Consider the following 20,781-nt stretch of genomic DNA (forward strand, 5'->3'; position numbering starts at 1 on the left):
TGCCCATCTATAAAGTGGATGTGTCCATCAACTGGTTACAGGTTGAACTTAGGTCACTATGCTTCTTCCAACCCTCAGAAAGTAAACTACTGAGTTGAAAGCAGGTGAAAGGGTCCCTTTTCCATACTTGCCCGCTTCTTACATGTCTCACCCCATATGTCATTGTCACAAGCCACTTTCGTCTGTGACTGTATGCCAGAGAAGTTTAGTTTTTATGTTTAGCATGGGTTTCCATTTTTATTTTATAATGATGTACCAGCATTGGATATGGCCATGGTTGGGTTTTATTCTTCCTCATTTCAGAGTGACTAATAAGCAGTAAGACACAGAGCATAAAGCATCTAGCATCAAAGCTAGGCTTAGGTTTTGGGGGACAGGGAGGGCTGTTAAGGAAATAATGGAGGCAAACTCAACTGTAATTACCTCCACTGGCTAAACTCTCAGTAACAAAAGGAAATGAAAATGTCTGGGCCTTGAAGTCTCTCAAACTACCAAGAAATCACAGAGGCTCACATAGGGACATACAGCCATTCTTCCAGCCTCCTTTCATGCTTCACTCATGGAGAACCTTGCTCCCTCATTGGAAATGCTAATTCAAAAGCCCACACAGCAGCCAAAAAAAGGAGTCTAACTACAGAGCAACATGATGATTGTCTGGACATTTAGAGGGCTCTATAAGAGAGTGGCCAGGAAGAGACAGCTTAGTGAAGGGCCACATGCTCATGTGGGAGACACATGATCCCTTCAGTAGGTCAGTGCTGTTTACTGGAACCTGTGAGTGGTCTGAGTTTCTATTCTGCCTGGGCTGAGTGACCCCAAGCAGGAAGTCACAAATTCCTGTTCAGAGGTATTTTTAAAGGTTCTACTACATAAACAGGCTGAAAATTATAGCCTTCTCAACCTCAAAAGATTAGATCAACAGAACAAAAACTTAGCACAGAAAAAGGCATTTTCTTAGCTACACGTAATCCACTGACACTCAGAGACAACCTTACAACCAGTCTCAGCATCTGACAGAGCATGGCTTCACAGCTCTTGGGACAATCCTCACATGGTACTGTGAAGGCACAGGAGTGATGGTTCAGGTAAACAAAAGCCACATACCATGCTGGTATCTACACGTATATATACTCCCTTGTAAGGAATCACTTGGTCCATATAAAAACCATACTTAGAAAGGCCAATACCATAAAAACACTTCACACTTTTGGAAACAAGTTGCTGGGAAGGCATATTAGAGAGGAAAGTGGACCTCGGGATACACCAAGGTCTTACATCCTTATCAATTTCCATTTTTCTCCACTGTGATGGCTGGGAGCCTGGACCTCTAACTGTCTCTCCTTGGAGGACATAACACCAAGCACCTCACAGACATGGCCCCCTATCATATCATTAAACACATCAAAGCACCAGCTTCAGAATAATACAAATAAGAGCATGCCATATGACCATCGAACCTCAGAGTGGTGGGATTATGTTTAACAGTACGTTTTCACAAACAAGCTTCAAGTCTTAAACCTACAGACAGGTTTGCAACTTCTGCAGACTAAGGGCCCCAAAGCTCATGTCTCTCTGTGCAGATCGTGCATAGGCTGCAACACTCAATAGGGATGATGCAGCTAGGAAAGCAAGCAAGTGTAAAGCACAGCTGCTACTCATACAAGTTTTTGTTTTAAGCTGTGATTACTATTTGCACAGAGAAAAGAGAGGCATTTTTCCCAAAACATACTCAGATACAAGCTTAAAGCAGCAGAGAATGACATCTATTAACTGCCCTTTTGTATTTTTCCAGAGCTGAAAAAAAGGGAAGTCGTCCCTCTTGAATCTTAAAATTTGCCACATAAATTCTTATATCCCCTAGGAATACAAATAAATTGTCTGAAAAACCTTCCACAGCAGAATCTCTATAACTGTTAATGAACTGCCAGGCAATACCGGTTACCTGCCGCCACCTAGTGGTGACAGGACATTCTGCAGCAGCATTTGGAGACAGGATCACCACGGAAGGAATCCCGAGGGAACCACCAGGTACGTTAAGAGCAGCATGCCAGAAATAATTATTTTTATAATCACAGATAAATTATATCCATCTGGAGTTAGGCAGCACTAGACCCTTCTTGCTGGCAATTCACGTGCACATCAGAACATTTTCTAAAACTTGTGCAGAGCTCAATGAAGAGGTGATGAGCATTTCCCTTTATTTTTCCCAGGAGTGGCATTTAGACAGACAGCAATACATTATGGGAAAGGATGGCATTCTGAGAATACAATTCCACTTTTAGGTAAAGCATTTCTCTGTCATTGAAATAAATGACATCCTAACTAGATGCACATGATTCTGTTCAGGGTGCAAGGGGACAGACTACAAAGGACAGAAATTTTCAACATTAGTACAAAATAATGCCAAGGCAGAATGTAATTCTGTAATTGCTGGCTAGTGGCCACCAGGACAACGATCCTTTTGCTGCATTTTTCCTATGAGACATTTCCTCACCATAGCAAAGATGATACTCTAACAAGTAAGTGGACATTCCCTCAGTCCCTTTTCTTGATGATATTTAATATTTTTTGTTTTAAAGAACCAAAATGCAGAGAAGGGGCTGGGGGGCACACAGAGTCCTGCATTTTAAAAACACAACTGCCTTAAAAAGCACATGATTTCTCCAGCAAGGCCTGCTGTGTAACATAAGCATCCTGCAAGTAGATAGCTGGACCAGAAGTAACTTAAATTCCTAATGTTAATACACACAGATAAAACCACTGGCATTTAACAGCAACACAACAGAACATTCAAAATGGTTTATGAGTTTCCAATGCGTGACTAAGCTGCCAAAGTTGGTAGTGGTCATGTTTGAACATCTGTCTATAGTCCAACCAATCCTCTAAGTAGCCTGCATCACTTTGCTTAATAGAATTTATATTTAAGTAATTTAAACAAAGTTATAGACAGCTGATTTTATTAAACACACCCCAATAGTCTGTTCATCCTATGACCAGACTGTTGAGTTGTCTGAGGATGTGGTGGGTTGATCCTGTCTGGATGACAGGTGCCCACAGAAAACACCCTGTCATTCCCCTGCTCAGATGGACATATAGCGAAAGGCTCACGGGCCAAGATAAGGCTGAGGAGAGAACACTCACCAGTTACTGTCACAGGCAAACAGACTCGACTTGGGTAGTGAACTCCATTTCCTCATCAAATCAGAGTGGGCTAATAAGAAATAAACCCAAATTTTAACAATACCTTCCCCTACCTCTCTCTTCTCCCCAGGGTGAACTTCACTTACGAATTCTCTACCTCCTCCCCGCTGCACTGACAGAGGATAGGGAATGAGATTTGTGGTCAGCTCATCCCATGTTATTTCTGCTGCTCCTTCCTCCTCACACTCTGCTCTGCTCCAGTGACTAAATTGCTAGAGAATACTGCTTCTATACTCCAGCCCTTGCCCTGGCTACTCATTAGCCCTAAGTCCAATTTTAAGCCACATCAATTTTAATATTGTTTTTTTCCCATCCTGCCATGTTGCTTTGGGACCACAAAATATAACATTGCATAGTTTCACAACAGCTAAAACCCACCAGGGCTTCTTCAGGATTGCTGTCCTTTCCTTCCTGCTGTGCAATCACATGCTGGAGAGCTGACTTACCTCCTCCCATGAGGGCAAAACAAGCAGCAAGGGCTGCACCTGTCTCCACCTCATCTAGTTCCAGCTGACACAGAACAACCCCCCTGCCCTCTGGCTGCAGCAGAGCCATCATTTCAGCTTTCAGCACAACCTTCTTTTCAAGAGTCCTTCTGCAAAGTCCAACAAAAGCTGTCCCCAGATACACATTTACCATCATTCCAATAAGGCGAGTTAGTTACCACGGTGCATGCTACGAGGAGAGCAACTGCAACACAACAACTCGCCCTGTTTCCAAAACATTTAGTGTCCTTTTCATAGCAAAGTCTGCCACAATATTTCCACAATTAACAGGACAGAAATGCCATTAAAATTTAAAGTGTGGTAAAACCATGTTACTCATGTATTCTATTTCAACCACAAGATAATTTCTCTTGCCCATACAACCACAGCATTTTAAAATAGAGCAGCATACTAGAATTGCCATAAACCTCATCCCACAAGTTTTGCATTTCTTTATAAACCTGCACAATTTTACAGAAAACCAATTTCTATATATTTCAGAGCTTAAGGATATTATTCTAAAACACAGTATTTAGATTCTCCACATATCAGAAGACTAGTTTATAAGCATTAAAAAAGAAATACAGATTCAGAGACTTCACTGAACCACCTGATGGCTCCTGTCACATTCTTGTACAATAGCACACAACTTTGTGACATTTCAAATTCAGGATTACCTGAAGTATTATCTGTTGAAAGCTATACCACAATTTATTACCTATGAGGTGACTGTACCAATTCTCTCATCCCACTGCACCTATGTCAAACTCTTACACTTTAATGAATGACAAATTTCTATGTTTTACACTCTGCAATTAGAGACATTAGCTTAAAAAACACATATCTCTTCATGAACCACATCTCTTCTGCTTTTGCAAGAATTGTTTAGGTGCAATATTCTGCAGTGTGCCTTGCTGAGTCTTAAAATTATGCTTTTGAACTCCAGACAAAAGCACTATATATTCAGCTGAAATAATGAAAAAAGACAAGTCAGTTAGCAAATCCTAACTTTCATTCAAAATGCCTGTTAAGTCATTAAAGGGAGAAAACCAGCTTGAAGTAGATTTTTAGTTAGTTTTGTCTTTTTTTAACTGAAAATATGCAAATTGCAATAGATATAAAGCAGTACTTTATTATATCCAAGTATCATACCTGTGTGAAGTATTTTCCATCTTGTTTCAGGACTTTCATTGAGAGGTCAAGAATCAACCGTAGAAATTCCCACGTGGAATCTGCATATGGGCAATGATTGAAAAACAGAACAGCACATTACTGGCTTTTTTGCTTATTACATATTCAAGACTTGCAAAGTTAAAAAAAAAAAAAAAGCCTGGATTAAAAAAAAACAAATGCAAACCATACACAATGGCAATGACAGCAGGAGCATTATTTTTCTCCACGGGAATTTTCCTGAAGTTTCCAATAAATTATGCGGTGAGTAAAATTTACTGTAGTATGAACTCCAAATACTTCTCAAGAGCTACCTGAGTTTATATTATTCTAGAATAAGAGATTAAAAAGAGAGATATAGGCACTTACTAGCCTTTTCTAATATTCAAAAACAATTTAAAAAAATTGTTGTCTTTTTTCTCAGATCTGCTTTTTAAATTGAAAAAAAGAAAGCATTTATGCTGCAAACTATTATGCAGCAGAAGGATAGAAATGTGAAAATTCTTAGAAGTTTAAGTAAATAAATTAGAAGATTTACCTTCTTCTGGAGATGTGGAGATTGGAACAGCTGTCAGATCATTAATTACATAATCAAACATTCTTCCTTCTTTGGCATACCTCTTCAGTACTGGAATACAGTCTTCAATTAGAACCTATAAGAATGAAATATTGTTGCTAGTCCTAAAAATACCCTAAAAATGACCAGGTAAAAGGAACAAATGTGGATTCACAGAAATTAGGAGGAGAAAATTACAAAATTAAATACATGTTTAATTCTAGGCTCCACTTTCAACTTCTTACATCTATATATGATTTACATCATATAGAAAGGAAGAACTTTGTAGGAATTATGACAATGAAAACACAGGCATTCAAGGACTGAAGTTCCTAGATCTGTGATCACTATTCTTTCTACCAAACACTGACAACAGTTAGCAGTTCCAACATATGAGTTAAATAAGGTATTTGCATGAAGGGCCACTGATTTCCACAGAGTAGCATGTGACTTCTGTTATTTTTTCTGTGTTTTTATTTGCTAGCTTCTGTAAGTTTGTAGCTGTGACAACATCTAAGGGCCAGTAATGAAAACAGAAACATGTTAGATTATACCCAGGCTCATCTGTAAGTGCTGTCAGATGCAGCACAAAGAACTCAACTGCAGGGATGCATGACATTTGTTGGGGTTTTTACTTTAATATAATAGCAGTGTAATACTAAGGGATTTTGCTTCCAATTTAAAAATAATTGTTAAATGTGTGTTACAAATTCAGCTATTTTCAACAGTATAAAACAACTAAGAAATACATTTCTTCTCTCTTTTTAGCAGTTTAAGGAATGATGTTAAACACAACATTCTTACTGCTATCTCTTATTTATTTCTAAGTTATAGCAAACATTCTCCTATTTCACATTCCTTAAAAGCTACATATTCAATTAATTTTAGAAGTCTAAAGACAGAGTTAAAATACTTCCAACATAAACTCCCGTTATTAAAATATGCAAGTGTCATACAAAAGGAAAAAAAGCTTCCCAAACTTGAATCAGAAGACTTGTCCCCAAAACTTTGACACAGCAGTCCTTCCAGACTAGGCCTATGTGTATTTGAAATATGACTTGGAATGAAAGAAAAACAAAACATTACCTGGTAGCAGTCTCCTTTCAGATTGTCTAAGACATCTCCGCACGTTTTACGCATGTATTTTTTACACCCGTCAATCACCATTTGGTCAATGTTTGAAGCTTGTCAAGGCATAATAGATTCCAGAAATACAGGTAAGAGTTTCTACTTCTTCAGAAACAAGTTCTCAAAGAGGCATTCACAAAGAAATAATTAGATGTGTGTATTGGTATATATACTGCAACAGTCAACCTTATGTACTGGTCTCCAGATTCAATTAGATGATCACAAAGTGCTTATTTTTGGTTTTAACCAGTATTTTTGATACCTTAGGTTATCATTACTGTGAAAGCCTGAAATGTGAACTGTAAGACTACTGAAAACTCCAAAGTTAAACTAGGTTAAGATTTTAAACTACATTTTTAAAACTATTATTTTTAGTCTTAGCAAATAAATCTCAAAACCTAGGGTGATCAACATCTCATATGGCTAACAGTTTATGTTACAAACTATACCAACTACAGAATGTTGAAAACTGGATTTGTATTGGTATTTTTAGAACAGGGTTGGTCAATTCATCAATACAGTTCATTAAGTCATGACATTTCTATTGATTACATTTTTTGGCTTCTAGGCACTATTTTTTTATAGCTTTCTTTAGGAAAACAGACAAACTCAAGAAGGCAGAAGTGAGCCCAAACTTGACAGACCTGTCTTCTGTTATTAGAGAAAGCACCAGTCTGATAACAGAGGCATTCCTTTCCAGCCATACGTAAACTGCTACTCAAGAGCTATGGTATGGATTGGGAACCTGAAAGCAGGTGTTGCATAATGATGCACAAGTATGTAGCCAATGGGTCTCTCTAAGCTGACAAAAAGATTTCGCTTTAGACCCTATGTCCTCAGGCAAATCAGAACCTGACAGGTAACTATGCTCAGTGCTAAGATATCAGCAGAAAGCTCAGGTTGATATGAGTGATGGGCCATTTGTCAAAGGATATCTCTACCATAGTAACCATCTTTGGCTTCAGTTTGACTATCTCATATAGTATACCTCCATCACCACCTCCTAGGATTAGCACTTCTTTCCCAGTGTAATCTTCCTTTCCACTGCCCATTATGGCTTGAGTATATGCCAGGTCACTTTCTGCCAGATCTGAATGGAAGGAAGAAAGAGTTGGACAGCAGTATTAAATCTTCAGTTGTTCCCATTAACTGGTATTAATCCAGAGGTGATACAACAATACAGACCAAAGCAAGAACATCTGCAGAAACAACCTGGCTCTCAGAGACAGTCCAAGTAATGAGATTCTTCTCAGAATCCCACACAGGATTGCTCCAGTTCTCCATATGAGCCCAACAATGGCCACCTCAGCACTGAGAAGTACTGTGTGCCAAGATGAAAAGTAGAAGAGCAAAACCATCGGTCTTGGTAACCTGATGCTCACACTGCCTACGTCAGTGCATTTTCATCTCAGACTCATCCTGCAAGAGAAAGATCTGGAAATTTTTGAAAATCCATTGTGGACCCCAGCTAAAAAGAGCAACCTAGATTCACGCCCATGGATCCCCGCACAGAAAGAAACATGACCATTAACACCCAGGTGCTGAAGGGCCCTGCAGCTTGCCTGCTGCCAGCATTAGCTTCAAAGCAGGCAGTAACACTGCCCAGCTGCAACAAGGGCCAAGATCTACACTACAAGGGCCAAGCTCTGTGCAGTAGCACATCGCAGCATAACTCGTCACTCTGCCTGGCAAACACCACCTCAGTTATGAGTGCACAATAACAAAATGAGACAAAGCATTATTTCAAAGTCCCATGTAAGGCAAATAAGTAGTGGCATACTTCCCTTTCTACAAGGCACACAATCTTCAAGCAAAACCTCATCTCCATATTAAACTCTGATGTAAAATTTCTGGCTAGAATAATTGAATATCCAATTTGATGATTTCTAATACAATTCTATCTGGATTAGAAACTACCTTGCTAATGAATTCAGTAACAGTGCTTTTCAGCTGCCATCTGCAAAAAAACCCTCTTGATAATCGCAGAAAGCTAATTTAATTGTTAGAGGTACTTTCAATGATTTCAAAAAGCTGTATTTCAACTTCCTAATTACTTTGCCATTAGAGTGAAGATAGGTATTCTATCCCTGGGCAGCAACATCCTGCATTTACCAGAGTCAGTCTTTTTGAACATAAGAACTAAGATTTTACAAAGCATAGTCCTTTTGTTGCCTAGATTTTACAGCAAACAGCAGTCTCCAACTTTAAAGAACAGTAGTCCACCTTCTCCTAAGTCCACTTTCAAAAATACAAAGGTAAGCAGGGACAAAGTACTACACACAAAAACCCTCACAAAAAGGTTGAGTCACTATTTTGATTAACTTATGAGTTCAAGTTCTATTATTTTGAAGAAGAGTCAAAAGACATTCACCAATAAGGCATCTAAATGGTTTTGAGATACAGCTGTCCTATACCTCACCAATCAGGAAATTCCCTTAGAGAATCAAGGGAGCAGCAGGATTATACACATACATGCCAGGTCACACTTCATATTTCTTTATAACTCCATTGTGTTTTGAAGACTGACAAAGTAACCTGTTTTGCTGTCAAAGAGAAGCTCTCAGAAGGTTGGACTGGCAACAGAGAAAAGGTCTTATAAAAGAATGGAGTAGAGCAAGCACTGCTATAGAACACCATCTTCTATTCTTCCAGGCCACTTTCTGCAGCAAAGATACTAACTCTGGAAAAGTTAACTTTTTTTTAACTCTAGATTTTACACTGGTCAGTCTGAGTAACATTCTTAATATACAGGAACAGATATATGTGTACACGCATATGTATGTATGCTATGTTTGTACATGCACAAACGGTTTCCAGCATCTGAACCATTACCCTTAGACAACTATTAAAACTGCCATAGGATACAAAACAACACTTCTGACATTTTCATGCCAGAGATTCTTAAATGAGATAATACTTACTAACATCCCCACTGAGAATAAGAATATTCCCAAATTGTTTAGAATGCAGAATTTTAATATTCTGAAAGGGTGAATCTTCATCATAAACAACTTCATCTATGTCATACTCCACCAGGCGCCCATCAGCTGTGGGCCAGTATCTGTCAATAACACCTCCTCTCAAAATGGCTGGCAACCTAGAAAAAGTAATATGAAAGATCACAAAAATTTGGAATGTTTATTTTTTTTTTAATCCCCTTTAAACATACTGTGGATTCACCATAATAAATAATATTTACAAGAGGCTTCTAAGAAAACTTGCCACATTAAACACTTAACAGATAAAAGAAATTTACCAGTCATATGTTAAATATATATAACTTGCTATGGAACTGGAACTTCTACAATGCACCTGTGAATTTCTCTCTATTCTAAGAGATGGAATTTACATAATGTATGAGCCTCTGTAGAAGAATCAGCTCATAACTAGAAATTAATACAGCACAAAAAACAGAATGCGGGCATAAAAAAAAAATGACAAAAGCTCTTCCCATCTTCAGTTCAGTTTAGAAAACCATTCCTCTGAGATTAAGTGGATCTCATTCTGAAGCTATACTGAGACACATTTTAACACACAGAGAAACAAAAAAAGCACTATTACAGTGTTTCAAACTGAGCTGGGTCAGCCTGCAGTACATAACCACAATGCTTGATATCAGTCAATAATAATCAATCTGTATTACTTTTTAGAAGTGGTTCAAGCATCTGCTAAGATTGTTTTGGGTATGTTGTTTGTGGGTTTTAAAATCTTTTTTTAAATTCCATAGAGATGTACCTTGGTTCAAACCAGCATTTCACCTGTAAAGACAAACTATCTTTAAAGTGACAGCAAACAATCACATTGCATTTAGGCAAAACGTGCAGGCACAGAGTTCATCAGATCTCCCACAGGCACATCAGCCAAAGAATTAAAGGGTTTTTTCCCAGGGGGCTGTAGCAGAAGACCAGATCCAACAAGCTTCTTCTAAATTCCCTAGCGATTCCCCATCAACATTCCAGAAACACTTCCTACCCCCAGCGAGCCGCCAGATGGCGGCACACGGTGGGAGCAAGGGCATCCCTGCCTTACAACAAAAAGGCACGAGAAATTTCTCCAGCTACATTCATACTACTGCAGCTCCGTGTGTGCAGCTAACACCAAAACAAAACAATGCAAAATGCATTAAAAAGAACTAAAAAAACTCCATTAAAAAAACTCATAAACCAAAAACAAGCAGAAAAAAAAAGACATGGAGAAGCATATGACAAGATCCATGCCAGATGCACTGCTCTAGGAGGTTCATCTCCCTATACTAAGGTAATCAGAAGATCTAGACCACTCCAGGCAGACATTGTCCCGACCCATTTTTAAGAAATTCCTATCACAGGGATTCCACAAACTCCCTTTATCATTTCAGCATCAAAACAGCCTCAGAAAACTTCTCTCCTTAAGCACAGATGCAAGATCATCTATGTTAGTACACTGTGCACCTTTTGTGAGGCTTTACCAGGTTGAAGTACTCTTTTCTCTGATAATTACTCTGTTTTACATGCAACTGTAAAACAGAAATGACAATATGCAAGTATAATACCACTTTTCAAATCACTACCACTTTACTTGGGCTCTCTCATAACCTTCCTATCTTCTTTCTGCCATAATACTGCTTCGCTCCTTGGCTTTACTGAGCCTTGTTGATTTCACACTTGCTTTTTACTTTTCTTGACCCATTTTCACTTTTATGTTCCTTCAAGCACCTGCTGCATTTCCTGCCATGTGCATGCCTAGAGTAAGCACTCCCTGGCTTCAAGGTATCAGTCACTTTCAGACAGCCACCACAAAGACAACAATAAGACACATACAGTATTAAAGTTATTTCAGCACCAGGTCATGAGCTGCAATTTGAGTCCTTAAATTTTAACACATAGCCTTGAATTTAAATAATCCAAACCGACAAAGGGCTTGCAAAGCATCCATCCTTAAGTTTAATTATAAAAATTTGCTACAAAACATAGCTGCCTTCTTGGCATGTATGTTAAACTACACATACCCACAGCAAGCACCATGATGCACAGCAGAGGCAGAGATGCGAGAAAGAGCTGCAGGAAACCTTGTCGGGGCAAAGTCTCCTCTGTGGGCTTGAGTTCCATTTTAGCTCTAATCCTCACCCCTGGTCCCTGCGCCAGAGCAGCACTGCAGCTCTATCCCTACCTGTCCAGGTCTTTTGCCAATCCTTGACACTCAGCTCATGCTCAGAATTGCCTCAATACTGCAGCCCAGCCTGGCAGTCATAGGGCTGGGTCTGATCCTGGTCACAATCACCAGCACACCTTCTCCATGAGTTGTGGCCTATAGGGTACAGTTTATGCCCTGGCCTATTCCTCTACCACCCTTGGCTGCCCAGCTCTTTCAGAGCAGTCTGCTCCTGCTTCCACATTGCATGAAATAGTGAGAGAAAATGTAATCTTCTCAAGAAACCAAAAAATATCCCATCCATACCTTCATACTCCAGGCTATTCACAGCATTACAGCAAAGCCTAACTTGCTTATTATCTTTAATAACTATGCAGACAAGCCACATACAGAAGTAGAGGTACAAGCTTACCGTTTCACCCTTTTTATGTTACCATGAATCAATTCTTTCATTCTGTCTTCTACTTTGTTTAGAAGCTGAAAAACATAGCAAACAAGAGGTAGAATTTGTAGATCAGCACTTAATGTGAAGTATCTGTTAAATTAGCCAACCGGGAAGTCAATAGAACAGCACCTGCTAAGAAAGGGCTTTGAAATCTAACACTAGAAGCCCATGAGTAACTAGCTGGCCTCTTCAGCCTTGTTACTAGCAAGAATGTGCACATTTCAGCAGCTGTCATCACTGCATTCTCCAGGACAACATATCCAAAGAGAGAACATGAGAACCCTTCAAAGTTCCATTCCTGTGACAGCAGTGGCCTCTTCCCCTGCAATATTCAATGTCTAGAGCCTTCATGCCAGGGAAGATGAAGTTGTTTTTCTCCATGGGGCAAAAGATTGAGTATGGAGGCTTCCCATCTCTCAGAACAGAGAATACAAAGAAGTCTCACACTAATACACCAGGCTGCAGACTGAGCATCTCATGTCCTCCCTCACTGCCCTGGGCAGCTAAAGAGACTCAAGCCCTAACTAAGGCTGCTGTATCTTCACAACTGCTACAAAGAAGATGAGGCCCAGTACTTGCAGAGGAGTGTGTGCATTCACACTCACATGTGTGCACAACTTCAACAGGTGCTACTGTTCCTCATCTGTGAGCATCCAGGTTTGAACTGACTTTAACATTTTTTATCTTTTACTATGATAGACTCTGATAGACCCGACAAAAAAGGGGTTCCCCATACAGTTAGGTAACCCTAGTAAGATAAGTAACACTCGTACCTGATCAACTTCTTCTCTTCCTTTCATGTCATCATTGTAGCTCTGTAGATCCACCAACACCAGTCCATTAGGGTGAATTCTCAAATTGGCAAAACTACAACAGAGACAGCAATGACAAATTTATTATCAAAAATCAGAGTATGGAAAGAAAAAACTAAAACAAATTATATTAAAATTCAGAATGAATATATTTTTCCCCAGCATCTGTAACTGTTGGCAGTGCCAGCTTAAGTCTTCCTCTGCAAGTCACAAAGAGCAAAGAAAGTTGCAAGAACTTGCCTATGTTCTTAGAACACAACTAAAAACCAGTAGGAAGCAAAGAAGTAAACAGGGTGTTAAGCCACAACAACAGTGGTACAATGAGAATACACTGTTTGCTAGTCTATAAGGCCTGCTGGAACAGGTGTGTTGGTTTGGGCTTTTTAATTGAAAACAAGCCTTAAGTAAACAGCCAGACACTTTCCTTCCCCTATATTTTCCTTTTCACTTCTGGGGGTGTGTCTGTTTTGTTTTGCAGGCAGGGTGGCTGGGATTGGTTGTTTGATTGTTTTGTTGATTGTTTTTTTATTTCTTTTTTAGTAGTATCTATCCAAAGACACTGATCACATTCAAAGTTGAATAAAAATCCGTAAGTGAAAAACAATAAGCTTCCTGGAGCAAATCACAGCTTTGACTGGCAAAGAAATTGCAGCGGCAAACTCTCATTGATGAATACAAATGCAAGTTAACAAAACTCCTACTGTATGTTTACTACAGAAACATTTAAAGACCGAAGAGCAAGGCTTTGCCATGCTAAGTACATCGGGTGAACAGAGAATCTCTGAGAACTTGCAGTTAAAGAAAACAAGAGCTAAGGTCAGTGGGGAAAGACACAAGAAAACAGTGTAGCAGAGTCAATATCCTTTCCATTCTAGGGAGAAGAGAAGACAAAAAGAAACAGAAAGGCTGCAAAGGAAGTGGAGGAGAAAAACATACACTGGGAAAAAAAAGCAGAAGAGAGGATGAGAACAAGAATGGCTGAATAAAGAAAGCAGGGTATTCAGGGATAGAAATGCACTAGTACAACCTGAAACCTCAGATAAAGCTGTATCATTCTCTGAATGCTCCATTCTCTGCCTGTCTCCTCTTATCACCCCACTCAGCCTCAAAGGAAAACACAAACCAACTCTTGTTATGACAAAGTTTATATGACCTTTCATTTCCCTACCACTCCCGCCTTTTTTGTCTCTTCCAGAGCTCCCTTTGCAAACTGTCAGCCTCAACAGGAGTACTACCTCCCCCATGGTGCTGGGACTTTCAGCCCCCAGCTGCAGTCAGAGATAAAAACCTGAATATTGTGTTTTATCTGAAGATAACTTCTGGTAACTGTAAAACAATCAAATTATGAAACTGACTGAAGCAATTCAAGAATAAAAACACCTTGCTGGCTTTGGAACAGCAGTGATCTGCAGCTCCCATGTGTTACTACTGTCACCCAGTTCTCTTCAGAGGATGGCTCTGGGCAGAATGAGTCTTTCCTCAAGACTCTGCAGACAGGTCCTGCCCCCAGGAAGAAAAGGCGTTTCTATTTACACCCAGAGCACACAGACTGTCACCACCTTGGAGCAGCTCTCCCTCCATCCCAGAGCTTCCCCACTAGGTGTCCTCTGACACAGGTTTTTGGTTAGGGATCATAAAAGCCTACCAGGATTCTGTTCTTGTGAGGGTTTGGGTTTTTTTTAAAGGAAAGACAAAACAGTAGAACTTGGAAGTACTGGTCACTCCAGCAGGTTTTGGACATGACCATTCACAGAGAAAAGGGTGAAGTCCATAGGCCCTCAGAGCTGTGGCACTACAGATAGAAATATGTATAAGCAGTTCAGAAGACAGCTCTGTAATTTGATTCTGTGAAAACTGGCACAGTGTCAAATATTTCCACTGTTGGAAAAATTTTTATCAGTTTACTTCCATGTTCTGGGAGTTGCTGTTGGCACAAATGAGCAACAGATTGACTGCCCTGTGACTCGAGTTCTCTTTTAAATTAATTTCTTACAAGAATCACACAGCTGTCAAGATTTGACAGCAGACATCTTCACTTCCCCTGTGACTCAATGAGAGCCTCAGCAGGGGATGTTCCTGCCCCTGCTTTGAGGTGGGAGGCAAGAGAGGCAGAGAGGAGAGTTGCTCTGAAAGTACAGCCACACAACTTCAGATTTGTAAGTGACATGACAGCATTAGAATACAGAGATAACAGCAGAACCATCCATTTCATCCAGTTGCCACCTTTAACAGAATAGAAGGGTCCTGACACCTGGGGCAAGGGGGAAGAGATGAAAGGCAGACAGCAGGCTGTGTAATGGGACAAAATTTCAAGTTCCAACAGGTTCCAAGTTTCTGGCTGATAGTCTCAGCTAGTGTGGTAAAAAAAAAAAACACTTGAATGAAATTCAAAATGGTCAACAATAATAGAGGTCCAGGTTGGTTATACCTTGGCTATAAGTTATCCAGATAAAATAAACTAAAATGCCCATAAGATTTAAGCACACAGCCAATATTACAAGTATACCCAAAAAGGTGAACAGTCCAGTATTAAGTAGCATTAATGCAGTAGTAGTAGGCCAAAGCTGGACTCACAAGAAGTTACTAGCTTCAGTCAGCAGACAGCAAAGGGTATGCTGGTTTTTCTCACTTTACATTTTTCTGCTTGGCAGAACATATATATGAACACAGGTTTTTATCAGCAGCTGCTCTTTTAATATGTGGAAGAGGGTTCTTTGAAATAATGAGAATAGTTTCCATTTTTTATCTATGAATATACAAGAAAGATTACTTTAGAATCCATGAGGGGAAAAAAAGTTTGCTTCAAAATTAGCCCCTGCTGTCTCATCTTTCTGAAAAATATAACACCTGTTTAAAAAAAAAAAATGCCACCTGCCACACTTTTGGTGTGTGCTTGCATGTAACTTCATAAAAGTAGGAAGAGGAAAAAAAAGCTCAGTGAGGAGATATCCTCTGTCTTTCCATCTGGCAAGGAAATCTGCATCTGAAAAGCAGCCCCACTGTAAGAACGCTCCACTTGCTGCTGCACCTGCATATCTGTTACATCCTCCAAGGCAGTGCTCAAGATTTTTGTGCTTGTATGCAAACAGGTGTTGGCTACAGACACAATTCTATTGAGTGCTGCATCTTAACACCTGAACATCAGAAAATATCAGATATCAAAAAATAATTCCAAACTACACAAATCAAAAAGTAACTGCTGGAAACAGGACTAGGAAGCAAAGATCAAAATATTCTAACCCAAAATGTACCATCCTACCTTAGTTACTCATACTGCAGAGTACAATGAAACACTTCAATCCCACATACCCAAGAAAGGATTTCCCAAACCACCACACCCAGAGAATAAAGCTGGATAGAAAGCCAGGTACCTACAAACTCGTCTTTACCCATCAAAGTTTTTATCTGCTGACTAACTTTGAATCGCTATAAAAGAGAATAGTTCACATATTAAAAAAACAGCTTGCCACTAAAAGCATCACCTGTCAAACTACTCAATGAGAGAGGAAATCTACATTTGCTTTTACTAGGAAAACGTAAAATTTTTGAAAATGGCATGAGACTGCTTCACTAAAACATACTCTTTTTTTAGTTCTTCACCTTAATTACAAAGTACTCGAGGGACCTTAAGGAGCTAGGCAATCACATTTCTTCATTAAACTATTAGTCCTGTTCTGTTTTTACAGAATAAGAAAATCAAACCAATGAAAGCTACCATGGCAGCTATTGCTGATTCCTACCAACTGCTTTCTATTCTTCAGCCCATTTTTACACTCTGGGTCAACTCCATAGGCAACTACAACATTTTAGCCTGAAACAAAGAACTGAGGAATGTTCATCCTGCTCCTTTAAAATGTGCTGTCTAGCATACAGAGTGGTTAGCAAAGGACTAACAAAGAAAAGAAAGTAAACACACTCCCCTCTCTCGTCACAGTGTTAACATATTCATCAGCATCTCTGTGACATACAAACCAAATTCAACTGGCTAAAGCTTTCACTGCAGTGAACAGTGAAGTCAAATGCAGCAGGATTACAACTTCTCTAAACAAGAAGTCAAACACCAAAGTTAAAAATGGATGTGTTGTGTAGGGGAGGACAAAGCTTTTCTAAAAGACACTCTTCTACTGTAGAAACAATGACTCAAGTTTCAGGTTTTGGGGGTTTTTGAAGAACTTCAAGGTGGAACATGACAAAAGGAGCACATATGCAAAAGGAAAAAAACTCATAGCTCTATGCAGTATAATAAAAGGCTACTTGCTCACAAGCAGTAATGAGATTAAAACAAAGTATTAGTTGAAAAGATAGCAATTTCTAAATTTTAGCTTCATGGATTTTTCTCCTTAAATTAGATGTAACAACACTTCTCAACCTGTTGAAATATACTAGGCAGTATGGCTCTGTACTAAATCACGTATACATTAAGTAAGGTAAAAATTTCACATGTTTTAAACCTAACTGTTTAGTCCATGATAGTGACATTTCAGTAAAAGCATGCTGCTTAATGTGACCCTACAAACCACTCTAGAAGGAATCTGAAAACATACAGCTCAGAAAAACAAGACTGCTTGAGATTCAAAACTCAAGCGACAGTGCTCCACTCTGGCACATGCTACTGCTCCCCAAGCAGTGTTTGGGCAAGGGGACTGGCAAAGCAGAGAGGAATGCATCCATCCCCACCACTTCAGACAAGAACTTGAGTGGCTCAAGTGAGCCATTCCCTGCCCCACTCCAGAGCCTTGTATCGACAACCCCATTAGTAAATATCTTCAGCTGAACCTCCCTCAATTAGGTTTTTTGTCAGAACAAATCACAAAGTAAATGGACCAGATAGAGTTGCCACATATGACTTTTCCTTGCTTAGCTTTGCACAAAAGAGAACAGGGATCTGTTGCTTTGGTAATGACAACAGGAAAGCAGGTCTTAATCCCCAAATCAGCTCCAATTTGTTCAACCAGCACAGCCTTCCATGGAGCTGTTCCCATGATGACTTTGTCAGACTGCTTTGTCAACAGCAGGGCTCACAATTCCACAGACTGCAGCATGGGGCACCCTGCAGGCTATGGCTGTTATCTCAGCAAACTTTGGAGTACAGACATTGTTTAGCAACATATTACTACCCCATCTCAAATATTTTTCCCAGGGATTAGTACCCAGCTTGTTACATCAACTGTGCATCTGTCTTGCAATGGCTCAATCACCTTTGTCTGGCTAAAAACACGTTTGTGTGCACATGCCCTTACTCACAGCACCCACTCCATCTCTCCTTCTAGGGAACTTGTGACCAGTTGTTGCCAGCCATCCTTACAAGAGCTGCTCGTAGCATACTTACCTCACAATTATTTTTTCCAATTTTTCTACAAGCTGCTGCTGGAAATGAAGTACACTCACTCTTTTACAGGGAAAGAAGAGAAAAAGTCTGCATGTCCTGGCTACTTTCTTCCTAGTTGTGTCAGGTAATATTTTTATGCTAACTAAAATGTATGATATTTTAGGGCACTAAGATAAAGTACAGACAAACAATGATATTAAAACAGAACTAGGAAGTTCTGTTTTAACTATTTAGTCAGTTGAAATCCATATGCTTATCAGTTCACTTACAACTTGTGAAATGTTTTGCAAGGATTTTTAACTGTCCAGTCTGTTGGGTTTTATGGGTTTACAACCTCATTTGTTTAAGTTAACTGAAACTACATCAAACAAATACAAACTACACTAGCAGAAGTACACTGCTTAGGGCTACCTTAAAACATTCAGGCTTGTTGTATAAACAGAGGAAACAAAACTGCTGAGGTCCCAAAACTCACAGAAAGTTCCCCTATGCACATGTTCAGTTGACAATTTAACAAAAGCAATCGAGTCAGCTATTTTAAAATTATATTTTTATAAGAACCTTTCTCAGAGATGCTTCCAGGTGCCAGTTTCACTTATCTCCTGGGAAAGTTATGTAACAAAACACTGTTTACTAGGAAGTTCCTGGAACACATCGAAAGACAGGCAATTTAACTCTGAAACTGTTCCTTTAGAAGAGGCTATCATCTTAAAGGGAATGATCAAATGAATTTGCAAAGAGAAAACCCAATTTGAGAATTCACATCTCAAATCCCTCTAACACTCAAGGAAATGCAGGAAAGCAACATGAGGCCATGTAATCAAATATACCCAACCTTTTAATCTTCTACCTACTTTTTACTTTTAGGTATTATCTTTTAATTCTTCAGAGCTGGTAGAACCTTGATATTATCTTTTTAGGAGAATTACATGAAAGCTTAACTCAGTAGAGAGGAAGGATAGAACCTGAGTAGACAATTACCAACGTTGCTATCTTTTCACCGACTCAGAGACAAAAGGTTACCAGAACTGCAATTTTGATCAAATTATTCAGGAAGAATATAAAAGCGCATGTAATTAGACAAACAAACAAGGCTGTACAGAAGCAAGACCCAACTAACAGGTTTTTCTAGACACATCCAGTATAAAAACCAAGTAATTTTGAGCAGAAAAAGCCAGTGCCACATTTGAAAAGCCACCTGAAATGTAATAAAAATTTCATAGAGCACAACTGAGAATGATAAACATAGAACTACTAGTATCTACTTACTTGTTACCTTAGTGTCCCAAAAACCCCCCAAAAAAAATCCCAATTAAACAAACCACCAAGCAAAACAAACCCAACCAGCGGGCAACCCCAAAGCTGCAACTGCCACAATTATGACAAGAACAGGTAACTGAATAACAATAAAGAAATTTAGTGCAATAAAACCATGGTAGTTAATTATAGACCAGATTAATGTATACCATTATCAACTAACTGTGAAGCAGCATCAGGAAATCAATTGAATGTAGTTTTGTTTATCAGTTTGCCCCAGCAGACTCAGCTTTTGTGTCACTAATGACACCAACCACCCTTATCATGCTGTTAATTACCTCAGAAGCTGCTTGAGAATTTGAAGCATATAACAGCATGTAAATACAGACAGACACAAAGTTGTCATTGTTCACATGCCAAGGTTAGACTCCAAAATGTTTAGACATATTTAATAGTCAGAAAATCACAAATATATTGAACTGACTTGAGCTTTCCTGCATCTGGAAGCACTAGTGCTGAGACCAAGGCACCATCCTATGGTACAGAACAGAATGACCAGCTCAACCTTCTGATATCCAAACTGCAAGATGACATAGTCCAGATTAGAAACAATATTCTGCTTTATCATAGCTACTTCATACACAAGGCTCATAAAAGGATAGCTTGCCCTGTCAACACTACAGGAGGTCCAATAGAGGGAGAAATAAATACTTTAAGGAAGAACAGCAGAGACATAATCAAAAGAAAATCCACTCACCTGCCATTTTTTTTGATGTAGGTTACTAAATAACCATGGTCTTCCCAGTTATGAACTGTTTCTGTCATTCCCTGCTCCTGAAAAATGGGCTGTAGAGCTTTAAGAACGGCATTACAATCAGCTGCAAGATTAAGAGAAAAAAAAATAATCAGTGAGGATTTTCCACTCAAATTACTTCTGCCTTTTTTTAGAGGCTGGAAAAGTTTTTCCCTGGAAGCCTGGATTAATTTTTCTTTAAGTACCATTTGAACACTCATGTATCTTCTCTTCTGCCCATCCTCATCTACCTAGAGATATTTCTCAATGCATGGGTATCCAAACAACTTTAAATCAGTTTTCATACCTGAGCAAAAATGGTTATCTATCATGGATGTAATCAGTGTATTTTTATTATAGGTACTATTGATCATATACTGTATCAATCTACACAAGTCTCTTATAATTTCTTGTAAAATTTCTTATGTCTTTCACATAATTTCTTATAAAATCACTTAACACAAACAGCAACCCC

General features: G+C 39.1%; 1 protein-coding gene across 1 annotated transcript in view; it reads right to left on the reverse strand.

Moving 5' to 3' along the window:
* The window catches only part of SMS (spermine synthase), a 41,846-nt gene that overhangs the window by 8,728 nt on the left and 12,337 nt on the right, over positions 1-20,781 (reverse strand). The window contains exons 2-9 of the mRNA XM_053936715.1: positions 20,271-20,391; positions 12,889-12,982; positions 12,083-12,147; positions 9,462-9,637; positions 7,476-7,630; positions 6,499-6,588; positions 5,395-5,509; positions 4,839-4,918 (exon numbers count right to left, since the gene is read on the reverse strand). Coding sequence (XP_053792690.1) covers positions 4,839-4,918; positions 5,395-5,509; positions 6,499-6,588; positions 7,476-7,630; positions 9,462-9,637; positions 12,083-12,147; positions 12,889-12,982; positions 20,271-20,391 — 896 coding nt within the window. The remainder of the gene's footprint in view (positions 1-4,838; positions 4,919-5,394; positions 5,510-6,498; positions 6,589-7,475; positions 7,631-9,461; positions 9,638-12,082; positions 12,148-12,888; positions 12,983-20,270; positions 20,392-20,781) is intronic.

This window comes from Vidua chalybeata, chromosome 2, assembly GCF_026979565.1.
Source record: "Vidua chalybeata isolate OUT-0048 chromosome 2, bVidCha1 merged haplotype, whole genome shotgun sequence".
In the NCBI taxonomy this organism is placed as follows: Eukaryota; Metazoa; Chordata; class Aves; order Passeriformes; family Viduidae; genus Vidua; species Vidua chalybeata.